This window comes from Haematobia irritans, chromosome 4, assembly GCF_050003625.1.
Source record: "Haematobia irritans isolate KBUSLIRL chromosome 4, ASM5000362v1, whole genome shotgun sequence".
In the NCBI taxonomy this organism is placed as follows: Eukaryota; Metazoa; Arthropoda; class Insecta; order Diptera; family Muscidae; genus Haematobia; species Haematobia irritans.
The window spans coordinates 91,070,395-91,097,432 of NC_134400.1; the positions used below are offsets into that span (position 1 = coordinate 91,070,395).

Consider the following 27,038-nt stretch of genomic DNA (forward strand, 5'->3'; position numbering starts at 1 on the left):
TATACCACATATTAAACTAAAAAGGCCGATTAAATACGTATATAATTAAGTTTAAAGTTTCTATAGAAATAAAATTTTGACAAAATAAAATTTTTACAACATTTTCTATAGAAGTAAAATTTGGAAAAATTTTCTATAGAAATAAAATTTGGATAAAATTTTCTATAGAAATAAAATTCTGACAAAATTTTCTATAGAAATAAAATTTTGACAAATGTTTCTATAGAAATAAAATTTTGACAAAATGTTCTATAGAAATAAAATTTTGACAAAATTTTCTATAGAAATAACATTTTGACAATGTTTTCTATAAAAATAAAATTTTGGTAGATTATTTTTGGCTCGAGTGGCAACCATGATTATGAACCGATAAGGACCAATTTTTGTGTGATTGGGTATCGCCTATATATAACTATAGACCGATATGGACCAATTATGGCATGGTTATAAGGGGCCTTATACTAACACCACGTTGCAAATTTCAACCGGATCGGATGAATTTTGCTCCTCCAAGAGGCTCCGGAGATCAAATCTGGGGAACGGTTTATATGGGGGCTATATATAATTATGGACCGATTTGACCTATTTGTGCATGGTCATTAGAGAACATATACCAACACCATGTACCAAATTTCAGCCGGATCGGATGAAATTTGCTTCTCTTAGAGGCTCCGCAAGCCAAATCGGGGGATCTGTTTATATGGGGACTATATATAATTATGGACCGATGTGAACCAATTTTTGCATGGTTGTTAGGGACCATATACTACCACCATGTACCAAATTTCAGCCGGATCGGAGGAAATTTGGTTCTCTTAGAGGCTCCGCAAGCCAAATCGGGGGATCGGTTTATATGGGGGCTATATGTAATATAGACCGATATGGACCAATTTTTGCGTGGTTGTTAGAGACCATATACTAACACCATGTACCAAATTTCAGCCGGATCGGATGAAATTTGCTTCTCTTAGAGCAATCACAAGCCAAATTTGGGGGTCCGTTTATATGGGGGCTATACGTAAAAGTGGACCGATATGGCCCATTTTCAATACCATCTGACCTACATCAATAACAACTACTTGTGCCAAGTTTCAAGTCGATAGCTTGTTTCGTTCGGAAGTTAGCGTGATTTCAACAGACGGGCATGCTCAGATCGACTCAGAATTTCACCACGACCCAGAATATATATACTTTATGGGGTCTTAGAACAATATTTCGATGTGTTACAAACGGAATGTCCAAGTTAATATACCCCCATCCTATGGTGGAGGGTATAAAAAGAGGGTTCAGGTTTCCGTGTATCATATACACTGAAAAAACAGTGAACCCACCAGGAGGAAAACTTTTGGTTAATTTTAGAAAATTTTGAATATTTGTAGAAAATTTTAACTAAACAGTATTACAAACGTTGGCATCACGCCGATGTCATAAAAATGAGTAAATATTTTTCGACAAATTCAAGAAAATTTATTAGATATAACTAAGTTTTTTCACTTGTTGAAGAAAATTTTGTAGTTTGAAGGAAAAACTTGGAGTTCAAAATTGCAAAAATGTCTTTAGTGACATACGAAGTTCATGATGGACACATTTTTGGTAAAATTTACAAATTTAAAGAAATTCTGAACTATTTTGTGGAAGACACGAATTTAGTTAATCTATATGCTTCATTTGAGTATATTTTTTTCCTCGGGTTTAGTTAATTTAACTAACGTACATAAAAAATTATTAGAGTAGAGGAAACTTTCTCCAAACATAATAATTCTATGAACTAAAATAAAGTTAAATTGGCTTTAGTGAAATAGATAGTTCACTTTTTTTTTGAGTGTAGACATATACCAAAACCAGTTTTCAGCTTGTGGTACGCTCTAACTGCTTTGTTCCATCAAACCGAAAGCTCAAAAAGCAGAAATTATTTAGAATCCCAAAAGTTTGACTTTTAACATTGCACCCCGAGAAGAGTATGATTACCTCAAACATGTTTCAGAAGTAAAATGTTAGTTTTCGATGAGGAACATGTAGCATGTTTGACGCAACCATCATATTTTCTTAGAAATTATGTATCTGATTTTGGCAAACATTTTATGTTTGGCGAGAAAACATTTTTTTAGTAAAAATACCTGTGATATATACTCGTAGAGATAACAACGTACACTAAAGAAATTGATTATCTGCATGAAATTGCATATATGCAATGTTACATAACTTTTCCTCCAGTGATCAGAATCGAACGAAAATTGGTTTACGGTATCATACTCCATATATGATACCAACATACCAAACAAATTTTTATCCTGGCTCAAATTAAATCATGCAACGAAGGGTTAATTTTGTGATTGAATCAGAAAAGGAATGTTTTCGCTATTTTGATTTGCAGATCGTTAGAAACCCACTTGTCCATCCAATTTGGAGTCATCGGTGTAGGAATCTATATAACGTTTATTCCCTACACTGTTAGAAAAATATGTTTTTCATATGTTCCGATATAAACAAAATGTGTTTCGGGCACAATTTTAAATCACAATATATTTAAGTGCAAACATGTAATGTTCCTAAACTAACACTAAATGTTTGGGACATCTATGTTAATATGTTAGAATATATTATGTTTGGGGCATGAATGTTTCATAAAAATCATATGTGTGAATGCAAACATATATAAATTTACAAATTTCGACTAAAAATACATATGTTGTGATATTTTATTCAAAGCGACAGAGAGAGTATAGAGAAAGAAATAGAGATGGAAACCGGGAGAGTTGACGAAATCAACATAATCACATAACACAGCGAAAGAATCAAAAGAGAACAATTTCTGTGAAACTGCTTGTATGTTGTTTCGGAAAACTGTTTTATGATAAGGCCATAAATATTATTTAATTTGAATAAAGAGAATAGACATTCGGAACAAAGAGAATAGACTTTTGAAAAACAAACAGCATATTTTTTCGCCTTGAGAGCAGCATTTTATGTATGTGTGGACATGTGTTTGGTTTATCATTTTGGCATTATGGGCACAATTTTTTTCTTGGTTCGTTAAAAGAAATCAGGGGTCTTCATAAAAATAACGAAAGGGCACTATACTCTTTTTAGAGCTGGTACAGTAAAATGAAATAAGGTGTAAATAGTGAAAAATGACCCAGTAAAATGTATAAAAACAAAGTTTAGTGCCTCTTTATTAATAAGTAGTCCACGATGAGTTGACGGGCATTAAGTTCGAGTTTTGCAGCTAAAACAATTTAAAAAGTTTATTTTCTTTAAAATGAATTATTAAAGAAAAATAAAAGGCATTTTAGAGCGATGGTGTTAAATACTAGTAAAAAACTGTTCACGCCTAAATAAGTTTATGTTTATATTATAAAATTATTTATGTATGTTTATACTCGACTCCACGTTCCTCTTTTGTCAGAGTTTTTTAATCCCTTCCAAATTTTAAAGTTTTGTACCAAAAACAGTTTTTTGTTACAAAGTTGTTATTTTTGCAATAAAAAAAATAATATTTTATCCAAAAATCAGTCAATTTCGTATGTATGTTTCTGTTAAATAATGTTATGTTTGCATGGGCTCGTGGGCGCTGCAAACTATGCTATATAAATGTAACTTATAACAATAATTATCTACTGGTGACTATAACAGCTACGTAGCCCAGTGGATAGTGTGTTGGCTTACAAATTGTATGGTCCTCGGTTCGATTCTCCGTGCAGGCAAAAGGTAAAATTTAAAAAATTTATAAAAGTGAATAATTTCTTCAACATTATTTGTATTACAGAAAAAGGTGCCAAGAAGTAAAATATTTCGTGGAAGTGAAAATTACGAGTATGTTAGGCAATGAGCAAGTTAATACCCGACACCTTCTTAGTTGCCAAAAATATTTTAAAAGAGAATTGAAAGTAAATAAAATTTTATGCTGATGATATGTCTGTTGAATCAAGCGCGTGGAACTTCCGTTCCCATAAAACAGCAATGGTTAGCTGCAACGATTTCCCCGAATAAGATGAGGTGATCATTGCGAAACCCAACATAAGTTAGTTGCATTGGATTCCTGGAATTACATCAGGTGATCGTTGGCAAGTGCATAGTTTTAAGCATTTATGAAATTGTAGAAATTATTTGAAGTTAGTTCTACTTTTGAGTTTAATCAATAAAGACGGAGTTCGCTCCGAATAAAAAATAAAAAGAAAAGATTGATTCTTTTTTTTAAACAAAAATTAAACTTAAAAAGTTAATTGGCGCCCGAGCAGGGACCCGATAAAGCAACGCGAAAGTGAATCAAGTAGTGTTAAAAATAGTCTATATCGAGGTCCCAATTGTCCGCGCGGTTGGAACTCCCGCGAAAAAAAGTTGTGAAGAACGAGGCCCCCGAGTACCTATCGAAATAGGAAAAAGGACGGTGTTGAACACCAGCCGCTTCACTGGACAAATATAAAAAAGGATTAGTGATGTAATATGAAAAATAAGAAAAAAGTGAAATTAATGAAAACAATATTTTGAAAAAATATATTAAAGAAAAGAATAATATTAATATTGAAACAAAAAAAAAGGACTAGTGAAGTGACATAAAAAAAATAAGAAAAATGTTAAATTAATAATTAAAAAAGAACAGTTATGATGAAAATATTTTGAAAAAATATATTAAAGAAAAGAATAATATTAATATTGAAACAAAAAAAGGACTAGTGAAGTGACATAAAAAAAATAAGAAAAATGTTAAATTAATAATTAAAAAAGAACAGTTATGATGAAAATATTTTGAAAAAATATATTAAAGAAAAGAATAATATTAATATTAAAACAAAAAAAGAAAAAGGACTAGTGAATTCACATGAAAAATAAGAAAAATGTTAAATTAATAATTGAAAAAGAACAGTTATAATGAAACAATATTTTGAAAAAATATATTAAAGAAAATAAAATAATAGTAATATTAAAACAAGAAAGGACATACCGCTTGATTGTGCAAAAATAAACACAATAAACTACAGACGGCAGCATTCAACATTCAGCAATCAACATGTTCCAGACATTTATAGTATTGTAAGCATAATATATTTTCTATAAGTTATAAATTTTTTTTTTGTTTTGTTGTGCATTTAATAAAATTAAATCTGATCTGATACATAAAATTTTGAACTGAAACAAACGCAAAAATGTCCAATCCTAATAATTTAATCCGCCCTGCTGTCCTTTCCAATCCAACCCAAAATCCCACTGCACCAGCACCTCCCGTTCAACCAGTACAGAATCTTACACCTGACATAATTGCCCGCATGGTGCAAAACGTAATAGAGACGCAATTTCAGGGCCTATTACAGGCAAACTCTCAACAAAATTCGGACTTTGCAAATTTTTCGGACCAAACCATTGACCCTAACTTAAATAACAATATTTCAGACTTTGACAAAATTCCGGATGTAGTTAAATGTTTGCGTGATTTCTCTGGAGATCCAGGAGAATTTAGCTCTTGGAAAAAAAGCGTGGATCGAATTCTTCAGATCTACGAACCCATTAGGGGTTCTCCTAAATATTATGGAATCTTAAATATTATACGTAACAAAATCGTCGGCAATGCGGACATTGCCCTTGAATCGTACAACACCCCATTAAACTGGAAAGCTATATCAAAGTGCCTAACGTTGCATTACGCTGATAAGAGAGATATTCGCACTTTGGAATATCAGATGATATCCTTAGTGCAAGGCAATCAAACTGTCCCAGAATTTTACGGACAGGTATATACTCAATTATCACTTATCTTAAATAAAATTGGTTGTATGGATTTACCGGATGAGTCGTTGAAGCTTTTCACACAATCATACAGAGACAAAGCACTCGATACGTTTATTCGAGGTCTTAATGGTGATTTATCGCGACTACTAGGTATGAAGGAACCAGCCGATTTGCCACAGGCCTTGCACCTGTGCCTCAAGTTAGAAAATCAAAATTTTCGTTCTGATTATGCCAATAGAAGCAAAAATATTCCTAACGGAATTTTTAACCACCAAAGTAAAGGGCAAAAACCGAGGTTCCATCCACAAAAAAATCAAAACCAGCAACAATTTTACCCTCAATTAGCCCATATACCACATCCTAAGGTGCATTCCAATAAGCACGATTATCAAGCACCATTGCAAAATAAACATGTACAGTACAATGGGAATAACTACCAGCAGAAATATTATCCTCCTCAACGACCAACAGCACCTAAACCCCAGCCAAGACCAGAGCCTATGGACGTGGATGAAAGTCTTCGGTCAAAGGGTATTAATTACATGAACCGACCCAAACAGAATAATTTCTATGGCAAGAGGCCACCACCGGCATCTTCCCGTCTCCCTATGAACAAGGTTCAAAGAAACTTCCATCTAGAGACTCATAATCATCCACCAGATGGAGCATATTATGGAGAACACCCACCGGAAGAAGACGAATGCGACAATTGCTCCGAAAATGGTAATTCGGACTACTCTCAGGATTATTACCAACAGATGTCTAATGAAGCACTTTACTTTGCGAACCAAGAAGAACAACTAACTGACACCAGCGATTTACATTTTTTAGGCTAACTGATTCATCGTTACCTTATGTACGATGTAAAATAGAAAATGGAAAAATTTTAAATATACTTATAGATACAGGGTCAACAAAGAATTACATTCAACCATTTCTCCCAAAAAAAGTTATACCAAATCAGAAAAATTTCTTTACAAGATCAGTTGCCGGTGATATAGAAATCACCAGCCACACATTTCTTAATCTTTTCAATATTAGAGACAAAAATTTAAAATTTTACATCCTTCCAAACTTAAAATCTTTTCATGGGATTCTAGGCAACGACAGCTTAAAGCAATTAGGAGCAGTTATTCATACCAGAGATAATTACATTTCGCTCGAAAACGGGGCTAAAATAAAAATTCACCAAATGAAGTCAGAAGCAATAAATCTAATTAAAATAAAGGATGACCATATGACAGACAAGCAGCGCAAAATAATTAGAGCACTAACAGAAAAAATACCTAACCTATTCGCAGAGCCCGATATGAAATTAACATATACAACTAAGGTAATAGGGGAAATTCGAACAAGGGACAATACACCAGTATACACTCGATACTATCCTTACCCCATGGCTTTGAAATCTGAGGTAGAAAAGCAAATTCAAACGATGCTTAATGATGGTATAATAAGACCATCTCGCTCTCCGTACAACTCACCGGTATGGATTGTACCAAAAAAGCCAGATTCAGCTGGTAATAAGCAGTATAGAGTTGTGACGGATTACAGAAAACTAAATGCGGTGACCATAGCGGATAAATATCCGATCCCGAATATTAGTGAAGTCCTTGCGCAGCTAGGAAATAATCAGTATTTCTCAGTACTCGATCTGAAGAGCGGATTCCATCAGATCCCGTTAAAGGAATCTGATATAGAAAAAACAGCTTTTTCCATTAACAACGGAAAATACGAATACACAAGACTACCGTTTGGCTTAAAAAATGCCCCTTCAATTTTTCAGAGAGCACTTGATGATATATTACGCGAATGTATAGGAGTTTGTTGTTTCGTTTATATCGACGATATAATTGTTTTTAGTCGCAACGAGGACGATCATGTCCACGATTTAGTCAAAGTTTTCAAAACACTTGAAAGTGCAAACATGAAAGTCCAATTGGACAAATGTCATTTCTTTAAAAATTCGGTTGAGTTTCTAGGATTCGTTATTTCTTCTGATGGAATAAAAACAAATCCAAAAAGGACAGAAGCTATTGCTAAAATTCCACAACCTAAAACATTAAAAGACTTAAGATCATTTTTAGGTATGACAGGGTATTATCGTTGTTTCATTCAAGATTATGCGAAACTCGCTAAGCCCCTGACATCCCTTTTAAGAGGGGAGGAAGGACGCGTGTCCAAAAATAAATCCTCAAAAATTAAAATAAATTTAAATTCAGAAGCCATGTCAGCTTTTAACAAATTAAAATCAACTCTTGTTTCCGAAGATGTAGTGTTGGCATATCCAAATTATAATAAAGATTTTGAGTTAACTACAGATGCATCAAATTTCGCTCTTGGTGCAGTGCTTTCCCAAGAAAAAAAACCGATAGTTTTCATATCTAGAACGTTGAGCAGGACGGAAGAAAATTATGCCGCTAACGAGAAGGAAATGTTAGCTATTATATGGGCATTAGATTCTCTGAGAAATTATCTATATGGTACTGCCAAAATAAAAATATTTACCGACCATCAACCACTTACTTACGCGTTAAGTAATATAAATAACAACACTAAAATGAAACGTTGGAAAGCAATTTTAGAAGAATATAACTACGAGCTTCATTACAAACAAGGAAAAACTAATGTGGTAGCCGATGCGTTGTCAAGAATTCCACCAGAGATAAATACGCTAACATCAAGTGAGCACAGCGATGAAAGCTCATCTCATTGTCTGATTTATTCGGTAGATGCACCGATTAACGCATTCAAAAATCAAATTTTTCTCAATCAAGGTCCAAATCAGTCATATGAATTTAAAATAGTTTTTCCAACATACCACAAACATATAGTAACAGAAGAATCGTATGATTCAGACAAGTTGGTCAATATTTTAAAACGTTACCTAAACCCATCCGTTGTTAACTGCATTAAAACTGATGAACGCACTATGGGGAAAATTCAAGAGATATATCCCTTACATTTTAGAAGCTACAAAGTAAGGTTTACTCAAATTCAAGTTGAAGACGTGACTAGCGAAGAAGAACAGGATAATATAATTTTGAGTACACATAATCGAGCTCACAGAAATGCTCGTGAAAATAAAATTCAGATAATCAGAAAATACTACTTTCCATCTATGAACAAAAAAGTGACTAAAGCAGTAAAGAATTGTGTGGTCTGCAAGGAAAACAAGTATGATCGTCATCCTGCTAAGCCGGAAATTCAACCAACTCCTATTCCGCAATTTCCTGGACAAATTGTCCACCTTGATATCTTTATTACAGATAAACACTCTGTTCTGACAGCTATAGATAAGTTTTCCAAATTTGCTATAGCGAAGGTAATAAAATCAAGAGCTGCTGAAGATATTAAACAACCTTTGAGAGACATTCTCTTCTTTCTTATTCCCGAAACAATAGTTTTTGATAATGAAAAATCTTTTAGTTCAGTTTCCATTAATCATATGATAGAGAATGAATTCGGCATTCAAGTTTATCGTACCCCACCTTATACAAGTTGTTCTAACGGACAAGTGGAACGTTTCCACTCCACACTTCAAGAGATCATGAGATGTCTCAAAACTGAGAAAGCCCACCGTACTTTTGAGGAATTATTAGAAAGATCAGTCAAGGAATATAATTTATCAGTCCATTCGACAACAAATAGGAAACCTGTTGAAGTTTTATTTGGCCGAAATGTCAGTAGCGATCCAGAGATGCTTGAAAATTCCCGAAAAGAGACAATACGTAAATTACAAGAAAAGCAAGTATCCGATCTCAGTTACCATAATAAGGAAAAGGAGCCGATGAAAACTTACTCAGAGGGTGATGTTATTTATGTCAGAATTGATAAGCGACGCGGAAACAAACTTACCCCGAAGTATAAAAGGGAAATAGTAGCTAGTAACCAAAACTCCACTGTTAAAACATTATCCGGAAGGACTGTTCATAAAAGACTTATCAAAACTTAAATTTTGTATATCTTTTTTCTCTTTCAGATCAATTATAATATTTTGTAAAGCAGAATTTCAAATTATTGACTACACATCTGCTCATGTTATAATAATTAATGATGGACAAAGTAAAGTCCAAGACGGAATCTTCAGAATAATTCATCCAATAGACATAAAGAAATATGACTCTTTTGTGACAGAGACAAAAGTATTCGTTGAACGACATATCCCTAAAACCAATTCCTTTTTTCCTATCCTAAATGAAGAAATAATGCAAGCTCAGGATTTAATTCAAAGTATTGTTCCTCAGTATAATAATGATAAATACAATATAAATAATAACTATGAAAATGGGGATATTAATAATGAAAAAAATAGTTATAAGAGAAATAAAAGATCATTCAACATAATTGGTACTGCATGGAAGTATATCGCTGGAACTCCAGATCACGATGACTTCGAAATGCTAGAATATAATATAAATGAAATAAATCAAAATAACAATAAGCAAGTCGTTATTAACCAAGTGCTAAATGATAGACTAAATAATGTAACGAAAATAGTTAATGAAATTTCCAATGCGATAGGCAAAAACAACTATTTAAATACCGAAATAGTTTTAACTTTACAAAGTCGCATAAGACTCATAAAAGAGCAGTTAATTAATATACATTATGCGATTCAATGGGCAAAGAGCGGAGTAATAAACTCCATTATTTTGGATAAATTAGAAGTTAAATTAGCTTTGGAAAAATTAAGTAAAGAAAATATGCCCTTTGCAACAAATGAAGAGGCAATGGAATATGCCACAGTAAATGTTTTATATCGAAATTCAATCATATTATATGTTATCAAAATTCCATTGACTAATGAAAAAATATATCAAAATTTGCTATTGTACCCCGTAAAGAAAAACAAAAAAATTGTAAAGTTGTCTTTCAATAATATAATAAAGAATTTAAATGAAATTTATGGACTAAAAAGTAATTGCTCAAAATATAATAATATTAAAATTTGTAGTAACAACCAACTACTAGATTTAAGAAATAATACATGTATAAATAATATTATAAAAAGCTTATCGTCGTACTGCACTTATACCAACAGTCATCATGTCCCGTTAATCGAAAATATTTTCCCTGGAGTAATCCTGCTTAACGACTACAATGATACCATATACATCGATGAAGTTGCACATCATTTATCAGGCACGTTTTTGATAAAATTTTCAAATTCTACAATAGCGGCACAGAACAAAATTTACCGCAACCTAGAAGCCCCACAAATAAAAACCATCCCTGCTGTATTGCAACCCACGCCATTAGAGAAGAACTTAGAAAATATTCTGACTATTGAGAGCCTGAGAGAATCATATCTTAATAACACCCACAGTATCAGAATATTAAGAATGGGAACAATTGTGAACGGAGTATCAATCATGGCCTATTTAATAATCCTTGCAGTCTTGGGTTCCTGGATTCTTCACCTCTATAGAATCTCTGCGAAGAAGAAGCATAGAATATTTAAATACACAGAATTCATATTTACCGCCAGAGCCAGGAGCAATATTAACATATATCCAACCAACAAATAACATCTCATCAGCAGTTCGAATAAACAACATCCCATATTTCTGAAGTAAAAAAAAAACAATTGGGGACAATTGCAATTAAGAGGGGAGGAGTTAATACCCGACACCTTCTTAGTTGCCAAAAATATTTTAAAAGAGAATTGAAAGTAAATAAAATTTTATGCTGATGATATGTCTGTTGAATCAAGCGCGTGGAACTTCCGTTCCCATAAAACAGCAATGGTTAGCTGCAACGATTTCCCCGAATAAGATGAGGTGATCATTGCGAAACCCAACATAAGTTAGTTGCATTGGATTCCTGGAATTACATCAGGTGATCGTTGGCAAGTGCATAGTTTTAAGCATTTATGAAATTGTAGAAATTATTTGAAGTTAGTTCTACTTTTGAGTTTAATCAATAAAGACGGAGTTCGCTCCGAATAAAAAATAAAAAGAAAAGATTGATTCTTTTTTTTAAACAAAAATTAAACTTAAAAAGTTAATTAGCACAATCGTCTTTGGGAAAAATTCTTCTAAGCATATAATAGTTTTGGGCTCAAAATGCTTCCAAACATATAATATGTTCACAAAAAACAAACATATTAATGTTTCGGCAGTATCCAATAATATATATGCTTCCTGCAAAATTTGTTTGGAACCTATGTTAAAGAATCGATTTTTTTTTTGAGGGTGCAGGGTTTGTGTACACCACGCCCCACTGTTGGGAATTAGAGTTTTAAAGTTTTTGTCGAAAAGCGGTCCACTACACACATATGGTATTATTTTGAAGACCCAACTGTAACCGTGCCGTTGTTGCAACCAATATGTCTAAACGCAATAGAAGTAGCATGGCATTAAGGGAATAACAGGTTGGCTGATAAGTTCCCGGTCTAACAAAGAAAAACACATTTTTTTTTTGTCAAAATTCGTTTTTATTATTCAACATAGTTCCCTTCAAGAGCGATACAACGATTATAACGACCTTCCAATTTTTTGATACCATTTTGGTAGTACTACTTCGGTTTTGCCTCAAAATAAGCCAATTTTTTTTTCCTGCGAGCATCCTTTTGAAGTCTGAGAACAAGAAAAAGTCGCTGGGGGCCAGATCTGGAGAATACGGTGGGTGGGGAAGCAATTCGAAGCCCAATTCATGAATTTTTGCCATCTTTCTCAATGACTTGTGGCACGGTGTGTTGTCTTGGTGGAACAACACTTTTTTCTTCTTCATATGGGGCCGTTTTGGCGCGATTTCGACCTTCAAACGATCCAATAACGCCATATAATAGTCACTGTTGATGGTTTTTCCCTTCTCAAGATAATCGATAAAAATTATTCCATGCGCATCCCAAAAAACAGAGGCCATTACTTTGCCAGCGGAATTTTTTAGTCTTTCCACGCATCGGAGACGGTTCACCGGTCGCTGTCCACTCAGCCGACTGTCGATTGGACTCAAGAGCCATGTTTCATCCATTGTCAACATCGACGGAAAAACTCGGGTGTATTACGAGTTAACAAAAATTTGGCTGCAATGAAGAGGTGATCGCCGAAACTGAGGCCTATTTTGAGGCAAAACCGAAGGAGTACTACCAAAATGGTATCAAAAAATTGGAAGGTCGTTATAATCGTTGTATCGCTCTTGAGGGGAAGTATGTTGAATAATAAAAACGAATTTTGACAAGAAAATGTGTTTTTCTTTGTTAGACCGGGGACTTATGAGCCAACCTGTTATAATAACTTTGATCTGCCAAAAAATGTGCCTACCAGAAATATTGATTTTAGACCCCATAAAATGTATACCGATCGACTCAGAATCGCCACCTGAGTCGATCTAGCGCTTGGTGTCCTTCCGTCCGTCCGTCTGACGATGTATTTTTTGTTGCAAATATTAACCGATTTTCATGAAATTTTGGGTACAAGGACGACCGCTGTTGAAATTGGAAGAAATCGGATCAATAGCTTCCATTCGCTTTTTTACTAACCGATCGTTGTCAAATTTGTCACAAACTAGTCTATTTCATCACCCTTCAAATCTGCAAAATTTCATCGAAATCGATTCAGATTTAGATATAGCTCCCATATATATGTATCGCCCGATTATCCCAAATTTGGCCATAATACCCAATGTTACTCAAATTTTGATGTATTATTCGATCGTAGTTAGACTTACATGTAGCTCTTACATAAATATATTTCCCGATTTTTACAAATTTGGATTTATTATCCACACTAATTTAGCGATTTCCTCTTTTTTAATAATGGACCCAATATTAGTGGGATACTAACTTTGTAGATGCAAAATCAACTATAGCTTCTTATATCAGGCATATCTGTTCAGATGGTGGTACAACTCTCAAAAACATGTAACCCTTAATGTTCTTAAATATGGAAATGCGGTTTATCTTAAAAACCTATACCATAAATGCGTTTGTTTAGCAATTCAGTAGGGGTGGTTTAGGGTATGATATAGTCGGCCCCGCCCGACTTTCTGCTTTACTTACTCGTTTTCATTTTGCCTTTTAATATTAAGGTTAAAGATCAGCATTTTGTCAATATAATCCCAAGGTATTTCAAAGGTTTTTTAATACTCCCTGATGGTATGGGCTTAACCGTGGAAATTTTGCGTTCTGGCTTTACAGGATTTAACCCTAGACTATTCTTCCTCGCCCATTTCTCAGTCATCCGGATGGTTCTCTGTATAATGTCTCTAATTGTGGATGGGTATTTTCCCCTGACCTGTTGGAGCCATGCCACCACTGCGTATGCCACCAGAAGGATTGTTTATAGCAACATTCCAAAGAGTGATAGAACTCCTCCTTGGGGAGTATCGCATACCCTTGGATGTTTGCTTGTCCTATAGTAGCTGAAATACGTTTCTTCGTTTGAAGTTCGTCTAACAGACTCAGTATCCCTGGATCTACATTCAGAGTTGTTAAACAATTTAATATCGAACTCGAATGGACGTTATTGTATGTCCGTTCGATGTTTAGAAAAGCCACAATTGCATATTCATTGAGCTTCCAATAAAGCTGACTATTTCATGCAATGCGGTCTCAGTATAATTGCTATTCGAGTAAGGATATTGTCGTGTAGTGAGCAATCTTGAGTCTCTCGAGAGCCTCTAGAAGGATGGTGATTTTTTTAAATTCAAAATTTTTTTTTATCAATATTACAACATTTTATATAAGGATTATGTTATTGCAAGTGAAAATGTTATATGGTTGCCACAGAAATAGCTCCTTTCATATTATTTTGCTTTTCGAGTATGATCGTGACAATCATGTTCCCTCCCAGCTTGCAAAAATATTTCGCATTCGCACAACATGACGTATAGAAATCCTAAATAAAAATGGTAATTTTTATATAAAAGCTTCCTGGTATCGAAGAGTTTCCGATGATTAAATTTGCCGCCACAATTACATAAAAAAACAATTAATATTATAAAAAAATATATATTATAAAATACCTATGAAAAACACTATAGTCTGGATTTGTACTGTTTCAGTACCATATCATTTTAGTCTAATTAGATCAATTATTTTTGGATTTAACTAATTTGTTTATGATTTGTTTGCGACGACAAAATTATCGCCATATGGAAATTGGCTTGAACCCAAAGACTTGGAAAAGTTCAATGGCAGCAGGTTGAAAGTTGACATGCAATATTAATATAAATAGAAATGTTTGAAGCATTTTCATTAACAGTTTGTTTTAAACATTCTATCAGTAACAAACACACACAATTTATCGTAGTAAAATCGCAGTGAAAATGTTATTGATTGTTTATTTTGCTATTGTACTAGCTCATATTTCGGTAATAATAATAGCGACAATAACAAAGCATTTAATACAAACACTTGGAACTGTGGATATTATTAAAAAGTTTAGAATATTGTTTAAGAAATATTTAAACAAAAGTGTTGAATTTTTTATTGTTTAATTAAAACTAAAATTAATCTAAACGATTAGTGTTAATACTATTAATCCACTTTGTCTAGAAAATTGAAGATGACGAAACGTAATTTGATAAAATATTCTGGATCGGCTATGTGTTTATTAAAAAAATCGATAAAATATAATAATCATGAAATTCTGGATATAATAAGTATATGCATTTGTATGTAATGCCTTGAAGGAGCAGTATTAGACCCATCGTTTAATATACCGATCATCTTAGAAGTCTGTGTCAATTTAGCGATGTCCGTCTGTCTGTTCTTGTATTATTGTGTGCAAAGTACTGCTCGCAATTTAAGTCCGACCGTCCTCAAATTGGGTCAAAGACAATCGCTATTGATTTTTGAAAAATCGGTTCAAATGTAGATAAAGCCTCCATATATATGTATCGTCTTCCGGTTTAGGCAAATATGGCCAAAATACTCATATTTCATAAAAAATTCTGTGATGGTTTTCCTATACAGCAATCCCTCGATTTACGTCGTCGTTTTTTTGCAACGATAACAAATTCTGATTGATATTGCATATATAACGCAATTGTCGAGGTGCACTGCTAGAAAAATATGTTTTTCATATGTTTCGATATAAACAAAATGTGTTTCGGGCACAATTTTTAAACACAATATATTTAAGTGCAAACCTGTAATGTTTCTAAACTAACAACAAATGTTTGGGACACTTATGTTAATATGTTGGAATATATTATGTTTGGGACATGAATGTTTCATAAAAATAATATGTGTGAATGTAAATATATATAAATTTACAAATTTCGAGTAAACATATATATGTTGTGATATTTCATTCAGAGAGCGACAGAGAGAGAGTATAGAGAATGAAACAGAGATGGAATCCGGGAGGGTTGACGAAAGATATCAACATAACACAGCGAGAGAGCAATTTCTGTGAAACCGCTTGTATGTTGTTTCGGAAAACTGTTTTATAATAAGGCCAAAAATTTGATATGCTTAAGTCTAAATATTATTTAATTTGAATATTAGAATGAATATTCGGAGTGAAGAGAATAGACATTCGGAACCAAGATAATAGACATTTGAAAAAAACACAGCACGTGTTTTCACCTTGAGAGCAGCATTTTATGTATGTGTGGACATGTGTTTTGTTTATCATTTTGGCATTATGGGCACAATTTTTTTCGTGGTTCGTTAAAAGAAATCGGAACGTACGAGGAGTAAGTCAAAATACTCAGGCAGAGGAAATTAAAAAACGGTGGAATATATACAAAAATTACAAAGGGATCTTCATAAAAATAACGAAAAGGCATTATACTCTTTTTCGAGTTGGGACAGTAAAATGAAAAAAGGAGGAAATAGTGAAAAATTAAACAGTAAAATGTATAAAAACAAAGTTTAGTTCCTCTTTATTAATAAGTAGTCCACGAAGAGTCGACGGACACCCTCAAATATAAAAGCGGACATTGAGTTCGAGTTTTGTTTATTTTCTTTAAAATGAATTATTAAAGAAAGGTAAAAGGCAAAACAGTTAATACCGGCCTTAAAAGTAAATATGAAATTAAGTACAAAACACGATAAGTTTTAAATGCATTTAAAATGGTGTTAAATGCAAGTAAAAAACTGTTCACGCCTAAATAAAAAATAAATATATGTGTATATTATAAAATTATTTATGTATGTTTATTTCCAAAATTTCAAACTTTTATACCAAAAACAGTTTTTTGGTACAAAACTCTTATTTTTGCAATAAAAAATAATATTTTATCCAAAAGTTCAGTCCACTTCGTTTATATCAAGCACTGTTCTTTTCTGACTGTAAATCTTTAATAACCCACATTTCGAAGTTTCATTATAAAAATTTAATATAGTATAAATATAAATGTGTAAAATAAAAACAAAACAAAAAACAAGTAAGGAAAGTCTAAAGTCGGGCGGGGCCGACTATATTATACCCTGCACCACTTAGTAGATCTAAATTTTCGATACCATATCACATCCATTAAATGTGTTGGGGGCTATATATAAAGGTTTGTCCCAAATACATACATTTTAATATCACTCGATCTGGACAGAATTTGATAGACTTCTACAAAATCTATAGACTCAAAATTTATGTCGTTAGTAAAAAAATATCTAATAAATCTGAAGCAATTTTAAGGAAACTTCGCAAATGTTTATTTATGATTTATCGCTCGATATATATGTATTAGAAGTTTAGGCGATTTAACAAGGCAAATGTTGGTATTTTGACCATTATTGTCGAAATCAGAAAAAACATATATATGGGAGCTATATCTAAATCTGAACCAATGTTAACCAAATTTGGCACGCATATCTACAATGCTAATTCTACTCCCTGTGCAAAATTTCAACTAAATCGGAGCAAAAAATTGGCCTCTGAGGGCAATTGAGTGTAAATCGGGCGAAAGCTATATATGGGAGCTATATCTAAATCTGAACCGATTTGGCTGATATTTTGCAAGTTTTTCGAGACTCATAAAATATTCGGATGTACGGAATTTGAGGAAGATCAGTTGATATACACGCCAATTATGACCAGATCGGTGAAAAATATATATGGCAGCTATATCTAAATCTGAACGGATTTTTTCCAAAATCAATAGAGATCGTCTTTGAGCCGAAACAGGACCCTATACCAAATTTTAGGACAATCGGACTAAAACTGCGAGCTGTATTTTGCACACAAAAATACATCAACAGACAGACGGACAGACAGACAGACAGACGGACATCGCTAAATCGACTCAGAATTTAATTCTAAGCCGATCCGTATACTAAAAGGTTGGTCTATGACAAACAAACAAACTTTTTATACCCTGTACCACAGTAGTGGTGAAGGGTATAAAAATGGTTCGGTCGGAGCAGAGATTGAACCCACGACCCTTTGCATGCAAGACAGACATGCTAACCACTGCTCCACGTGGCCAACAAATGTATGTTTCTGTTAAATAATATTATGTTTGCATGGGCTCGTGGGCGCTGCAAACTATGCTATATAAATGTAACGTATAACGATAATTTAACAGCTACGTAGCCCAGTGGATAGTGTGTTAGCTTACAAATTGTATGGTCCTCGTTTCGATTCTCCGTCCAGGCGAAAGGTAAAATTAAAAAAAAATTATAAAATTGAATAATTTCTTCAACATTATTTGTATTACAGAAAAAGGTGCCAAGAACTAAAAATTTCGTGGAAGTGAAAATTATGTGAGGGAATGAGCACAATCTTCTTTGTGCTATCAACGTAACGGGTTTTCATTTGTTTATGAACTTTAAACCATGATTTTGAAACCATGATATTTTTGAATAATGAATTGTTTTTTTTTTTTTTTGCTTATACGTTTGCTTTATGTATATACAAATTTTTATACCCTGCGCCACATTGTTCATATGTTTGCAACACCCAGAAGGAGACGAGATAGACACATGGTGTCTTTGGCAAAAATGCTCACGGTGGGCTCCTGAGTTGATATAGCCATGTCCGTCTGTCCGTGAACACATTTTTGTAATCACAGTCTAGGTCGCAGTTTTAGTCCAATCGACTTCAAATTTGGCACAAGTATGTGTTCTGGCTCAGAAGAACCCTATTGATTTTGGAAGAAATCGGTTCAGATTTAGATATAGCTCCCATATATATATATATATATATATATATATATATATATATATATATATATATATATATATATATATATATATATATATATATATATATATATATATATATATATATATATATATATATATATATATATATATATATATATATATATATATATATATATATATATATATATATATATATATATATATATATATATATATATATATATATATATATATATTTCGCCCGATATGCATTAATATGGCCCCTAAACCAGAGTTTTACCCTAATTTTCTTAAAATTTTGCACAAGAAGAACAATTAGTACTATAGTCAAGTTCAGATTTAGATATATCTCCCATATATAGTTTTCGCCCGATTTACACGCATATGACCACAGAGGCCAATTTTTAACTCCGATTTAGTTGAAATTTTGCATAGGGAGTAGAATTAGCATTGTAGCTATGCGTGCCAAATTTGGTTGAAATCGGTTCAAATTTAAATATATCTCCCATATATAGCTTTCGCCCGATTTACACTCATATGACCACAGAGGCCAATTTTTTTGCTCCGATTTGGTTGAAATTTTGCACAGGGAGTAGAATTAGTATTGTAGCTATGCGTGCTAAATTTGGTTGAAATCGGTTCAGATTTAGATATAGCTCCCATATACATGTTTTTCTGATTTCGACAAAAATGGTCAAAATACCAACATTTTCCTTGTTAAATTGCCACTGCTTAGTCAAAAAGTTGTAAAAATTACTCTAATTTTCCTAAACTTCTAATACATATATGTCGAGCGATAAATCATAAATAAACTTTTGCGAAGTTTCCTTAAAATTGCTTCAGATTTAAATGTTTCACATATTTTTATACCCTTCACCACTACTGTGGTACAGGGTATAATAAGTTTGTGCATTTGTATGTAATGCCAAGAAGGAGAAATCATTGACCAACCTTTTAGTATACGGATCGGCTTAGAATTAAATTCTGATTCGATTTAGCGATGTCCGCCTGTCTGTCTGTCCGTCTGTCTGTCCGTCTGTCTGTCTGTTGGTGTATTTTTGTGTGCAAAGTACAGCTCGCACTTTTAGTCCGATTGTCCTAAAATTTGGTATATGGTCCTGTTTCGGCTCAAAGACGATCCCTATTGATTTTGGAAAAAATCGGTTCAGATTTAGATATAGCTGCCATATATATAGTTTTCACCGATCTGGTCATAATTGGCGTGTATATCAACCGATCTTCCTCAAATTCCGTACATCCGAATATTCTATGAGTCTCGAAAAACCTACAAAATATCAGTCAAATCGGTTCAGATTTAGATATAGCTCCCATATATAGCTTTCGCCCGATTTACACTCATTTGCCCCCAGAGGCCAATTTATTGTTCCGATTTAGTTGAAATTTTGCACAGGGAGTAGAATTAGCATTGTAGCTATGCGTGCCAAATTTGGTTGACATCGGTTCAGATTTAGATATAGCTCCTATATATATGTTTTTCTGATTTCGACAAAAATGGTCAAAATACCAACATTTTCCTTGTTAAATCGCCACTGCTTAGTCGAAAAGTTGTAAAAATGACTCTAATTTTCCTAAACGTCTATACATATATATCGAGCGATAAATCATAAATAAACTTTTGCGAAGTTTCCTTAAAATTGCTTCAGATTTAAATGTTTCCCATATTTATACCCTTCGCCACTACTGTGGCACAGGGTATAATAAGTTTGTGCATTTGTATGTAACGCCAAGAAATAGTGTATATCTTTTAGTATACCGATCGGCTTAGAATTAAATTCTGAGTCGATTTAGCGATGTCCGTCTGTTTGTCTGTCTGTCTGTCTGTCCGTCTGTCTGTATATGTAATTTTGTGCACAAAGTACAGCTCGCAATTTAAGTCCGATCATCCTCAAATTTGGTATAGGGCCGTTTGTTGGGACAGAGACAATCGCTATTGGTTTTGGAAAAAATCGGTTCAGATTTAGATATAGCTGCCATATATATTTATACCCGATTTCGCCATAGTTAGCGTGTTTATCAACCGATTTTCTTGAAATACCGTACATCCACATATTTTATGAATCTCGAAAATCTTGCAAAATATCAGCCAAATCGGTTCAGATTTAGATATAGCTCCCATATATCTCTTTTGTCCGATTTAGACTCATATGACCACAGAGGCCAAAGTTTACAACCGATCTTCGTGAAATTTTGCACAGAGGGTAGAATTGACATTCTACCAATGCTTGGTAAATTTGATTGAAATCGGTTCAAATTTAGATATAGCTCCCATATATATCTTTCGTCCGATGTGAACTTATATGGCAACAAAAGCCAGAGTTTTGCCGGGATTTGCTTCAAATTTTGCACAAGGTGTACGTTTAATAGTATCGTTAAGTGTGTAAAATTTTGTTAAAATCGGTTCAGATTTAGATATAGCTCACATATATATCTTTCGCCCTATTTGGAGTTATATGGTCTCAAAAGCCAGAGTTTTGCCCTGACTTACTTCAAATTTTGCACAAGCGGTACTTTTAACGATATGTGCCAAATATGGTCAAAATTGATTCAGATTTAGATATAGCTCCCATATATATCTTTCGTCTGATTTGAACTTATATGGCCTCAAATCCAGGGTTTTGCCGTGATTTGCCTCAAATTTTGCACAAAGAGTACATTTAGTAGTATCGGTAATTGTGCCAAATTTGGTTGAAATCGGTTCAGATTTAGATATGGCTCCCATATATATCTTCCGTCCGATTTGCACTTATATGACCAGGGAGGCCAAAGTTATACTCCCATTTACGTGAAATTTCGCATAGATAGCAGAATTATTATTCTAACTATACATGCCAAATTTAGTCAAAATCGGTTCAGATTATATATAGCTCCCATATATACATACACCAGAGTTGGGGAAATATGGTAGACTGTTACACATTTTAGACCCACACGCAGAGAAAAAACATGATTGTCACAATCATATTCGAAGAGCAAAATAATATGATAAGAGCTATATTTGCGGCGACCATGTAACATTTTAACCTGCAACCATGTTGGATCAGTGAACATGGTTCTAAGAAAAATATAATTGTCCTCATCTAAAATGTTATTATATTGATAAAAAGAATTTTGTTTGAATGAAAAGACAATGGTCACGATTTAAAATGTTTTGGTATTCATTCAAAATGTTTTTCTTCTAGTTAAAAGAACATGGTCACAACCTAAAATGTTTTGATCTTTATGAAAAAACTTTTTTCAGCGTTGAAAAAAGGACGCCACTTGAGAAAAGAAAACACAAGATTAACTATATTTATTTGTTTTTATTTATTTATAAACTAATTCATTGTTTGTTTGCATTTATAATGTCGCGTAAGCAAACATCACATATTTTTACACACACTATTTTATTTCAATTTCAACAATAAGTAATCATTCCATATTTACATCGTGTGCCCATCAAATGTACAAACGCAGACATCATGTAACTGCAAATAAAAATAAATGATCCATATAACAAAATGCAGAACAAAAAACAGGTATATTTTTCAATTACACTTTCCTTTTTTGTGTTCACATAAAACCACGTGCCACTTATGAATAAATGAATTAACACAAAACCCAGGGGTGGCTTCTAGAAAAATGTCAGCTACATTATTTTTCGATATATGCTGGGAGAGGGGGACTTCTCCGTTTCACGAGTTTTTGAAAGTGCAGTGAAAAAATCTAAACTTCTCCGATTTACTTGAAGTTTACAGAGAACGTGAAATATGTAATTAGTATGTGGTACCTAATTATACCCTGCGCCACACTGTGGAACAGGGTATTATAAGTTAGTGCGTATTTCGATATGTATTTGGATGGGGAGGGGACCCCCCTCTTGACCGATTTTTTGGAAATTTGGGTTAAGTTCTCCGATTGGGTTGACATTTTTAGGGAAGGTTAGGGGTGATGTCTTCTTGAAAATTTCAGGAGAATGTTGAGTATGGTCCGCAGACTAAAATCCGCTACTTTGTTTTTCGATATTTGATCGTGGAAGGAACGTCCCTTTTTTAAAAGAATGGAGACAAATCTAAACTTCAACGATTTACTTGAAATATAAGGGGAACGAAGGGAGGTTAGGAAGTGAAGTCACGTACCCAGATGGCTTTTCGATATGTGGTCCTTTGACACCTCCTCTTTGTCCGATTTTTGAAAAGCTGAACAAAAAGTTTCTTTTCAAGTAATGTCCCCCATAGCATTATTTTCGCTAAGCAGAATCGGGCATACCGTATTGTTAAGAGAGACTTCACTTAGTGAACAGTTTCATGTGTTTCAATAAAATGCGATTAAACAAATTTTCATTTCTTTTTTTTGTTAATTTTTTAGCCACTTCATTGTCAACGATTTTATGGATATCCATACAATTTCTACACACCTCCACCATTCAACATTGGCCCCACATTTTCGCCGCTACCAACCACTACAACACCCGCTCCCTTACCGTCATGGCCTTATTATCACCGAGATCCAAATAATATTCGGATATGGCCCTATGTCATAAGCATGTATACAGGTTACCCTGCTAATAAGCATAAGTTCCCATTGTATGCACAATCAAGTCAAACTGAGCAACCTATTGATACTGTAGGACCTAATGCATGGTATTACGATTATTATCCGCATGCGGGTAAAAAATAGTCTAAGTAGCAAATTGGAGAGAAGAAAAGAGTACGTGTTCATCGATTACAATCTCATTTAGATATAAGAATAGTTAACAAATATGTTTATTATTATGAAAATAAAATAAATTCATAAAGAAATTTAATATAATTTTAATTTTTAAGAAATATCACTGCACAAATTCCGGTAGATCTTTACCAGAAGTGGACTCTATGATGATTCCGATATAGAATATAAAATAGATAAAAATGACAAAATTAGATGTTTTTTCCTTGAACTTGATTGGGATAGATTCTGATTGCTACACCGAAACAGATATTGTCCCCAGGCCAAAGATTTCATGTCTTTAAATACCAATCCGATTTTTGCATAACATAGAAGGCGCATTTCTCTGATATAAAGATTTTTCCTTGTCCAAAAGTCGATAAATGAAGGACAAAACCTTGTAGGTAAAAGATTCGACCTAAAATTGTGGGCTCTACGAAATAACGCACCAATGAAAAATGCACCAAAAGAAAATGAAACAATGCCTAAAAATTGCGTATCGCCTCCTTCGGAGTATGCCGGACGTATTTTCGAATAGTGTGGCATAGTTGACCGTATCGAATGCCTTCGATTCGTCAAGAGGCACGAGTACCGTCCTGTGACACGTATATTAATGTTTGCTGAAATGGCATGCAAGTCTGTCGTCGTGCTATGTACCTTACGGAATCCATGTTGATGGTGGGCAGCTGGAAAATTCTGCACAAGGCTGGGGAGGAGTAGTGCCTCAAGTGTCTTGGCTACTGGCGAGAGAAGGGATACCGGTCTGTACGATTCACCTTTATTCGAATATTTGCCTGGCTTCAGTAGTGGAATCACCCTACCCATCTTCAAGACATCGGGTATATTGAGAGATTCCAAGGACAAATAGAGGAGTCTGGTCAGGTACTCAACTCCCAGTAACCCAGATGCTTCAGCATTCCGTCGGGTCCCAGCGCCTTGGATGGTTTCGCGCTGTTGATGACATTAGTAACTTCGGCTGTGGTAAATTGTGGTGTGTCATCACTCTCGGGATGCTCGAAAAACTGGTCGTTGATAAATCTGGCGCATCTCTTCGGATCAGTCACTAAAGGTGGCTGCGATCCCATCATCCCTTGTGGTGGGGTTCGAGAGAGTTCTCACTGTTCACCACAACTTACCTGTTCGTGTGCCTAAGTTACATTGCTTCAGGTGCTCTAAGTGTTCCGCTTGTGCTCGTCGACTATCTTACTGATCTGTAGATTCAGTTCAGTTCTAGGATCCGCAGGGTTAGCACGACGGCGTTCATCACGCTCGTCAACGAGTCCCGCCACTTCGGCTGTGAAGTTGGGCCTAACTTGGGCAATTCGGCCAGCGGGTATGGAGAGAGCGACTGCTGCGCTGCCTGGGCAAAATTAACGTGAGAGGTGGCGGGAGCTCACTGGAACGGCGATCTGTGTATTCTCTGAAGCCTTCCCAGTTGCCTTTCTTTTGAATGATAAACGTCCGGCGTTCAGAGGTTATGAAATCGGAGGGTCGATTAATGGTGAGCATTATGGGGAGATGGTCAGATCCCAATGAAATAACGAGTTACCAGTAAACGTCATTTATCAGACCAGGCGACGCTAAAAATAAATCTAGCGAACTGCTGCAATCACCCATAATTCTCGTGGGGGCCTCTTCGTTCAACGTGCAAAATGTGGAGTCATCTCTCTGCTCTGCCAAAGATATGCCTCTCTGGTCATTACCTAGCAGAGAATGCCAAAGTTCATGGTGGGCATTAAAGTCTCCTAGCACCAACCGGTTATGCCCGCACAATAGACACTCAATATTTGGGCTATAACCACTGCTCTCTGCTCTGCCAAAGATATGCCTCTCTGGTCATTACCTAAGTGAGAATACCAAATTCATGGTGGACATTAAAGTCTCCTAGCACCAATCGGTTACGCCTGCACAACAGCCACTCAATGTTTGGGCTATAACCTGGAGCACAGCTACCAACCGGCGGTATATACAAATTATATAGCTCTATCTCGGCAGACTTGACTGCTTCCTCGATACATTCCATGTACGGGTCACTAGTGTCTGGCACAAGCGGGATATGTCTATACTGCACAGAACGGTGTAATATGAACGCCAGGCCACCATCTCCACTTCTTGTACGAACCTTTCGTAGCACATTGTATCCATCACAATGGCGTAGGCTGCAGGTGGAATTCAGCTTAGTTTCCTGGATCGCCGCGACCCTTATCGTTTTCCGATTAATAAAGTCAACGATTAGTGACTTACTTCGGAGCCCGTTGAAATTAAATTGCAAAACGGTACAACAATATTGGGAGTTAGATGCTGCGGCGGAGAATATTATTGTACGGGAGATATCGGGGAGTCGCATAGTCTGACGACCCACTGCTGCTGTCGTTGGCACAGCATCCTGCCACGTAGTCAGTATGACTATACTCCCGCAGCGATGTTAGGCCGGAGCAATTCCGGATATGCACCCACTCCAAACACCGGTTACACCTCATCGAAACCGAACGGTGGTGGATCAGGTTTCAGCAGACTGAACAGCTCGAACCAACAGCAAAAGGAGAAGCCTCCCCGAGATGCACCTTCTCCAACACAAAAATACGAACAAAACAACATATACACTGATGTGGCAGCAGCTGGCCATTGGGTGGGATCCATCGGGTCATTCCGGTACGAAGAACCCGCAGCCATGGGATTGATATTTTTGGGATATTATTATTTGACGTTATTTCATTATGAACTAAAATCCTAATCCTAAAAAAATGAAACAAAGCTCCAAGAAAATGAAATAAAGTCCCAAAAAAGGTTGTTTTTGTTATCTGTATTTATTTAATTGGGGCGTTATTTCGTAGAGCCAAAATTGCGTATCCCAAAACGAAAGAAAATTTTATTTGAATAGGGTCAACTTGGCTTCAGAAAAATTCTTCAAAATTAATTAAATCATTTGCCCGTTGCCCTTTTGCATCTTTACTACAAAGCAAAAACAGCGTTTAAAAATAGGAGTTTTTTTCAACACTTTATTTTAAAAACTATTACTTGAAACTTAGCATAATTTCTACTTGTAGTCGATTCCGAACTTAGAAATATAAGTTGTCGGCAACTTGATTTTAAAGAACTCTGATAGCACATGAAGAGAAACAAGTATATACGGCCGTAAGTTCGGCCAGGCCGAAGCTTATGTACCCTCCACCATGGATTGCGTAGAAACTTCTACTGAAGACTGTCATCCACAATCGAATTACTTGGGTTGCGGTAACACTTGCCGATGACAAGGTATCTTAAAACTTCCTAACACCGTCTTCTAAATTACCAGGTAATCCATACGTAGTATATATTAAACTAAAAAAGGCCGATTAAATATGTATATATTTAAGTTTAAAGATTCTATAGAAATAAAATTTTGACAACATTTTCTATAGAAGTAAAATTTGGAAAAAAATTTCTATAGAAATGAAATTTGGAAAAAATTTTCTATAGAAATAAAATTTTGACACAATTTTCTATAGAAATAAAATTTTGACAAAATTTTCTATAGAAATAAAATTTTTACAAAAATTTCTATAGAAAT

General features: G+C 34.5%; 1 protein-coding gene across 1 annotated transcript in view; it reads left to right on the forward strand.

Moving 5' to 3' along the window:
* LOC142235666 (uncharacterized) overlaps positions 1-23,593 on the forward strand; it is a 56,554-nt gene extending 32,961 nt beyond the window's left edge. The window contains exon 3 of the mRNA XM_075306927.1: positions 23,150-23,593. Coding sequence (XP_075163042.1) covers positions 23,150-23,324 — 175 coding nt within the window. The 3' untranslated portion in view covers positions 23,325-23,593. The remainder of the gene's footprint in view (positions 1-23,149) is intronic.
* Positions 23,594-27,038: the final 3,445 nt, after the last annotated feature.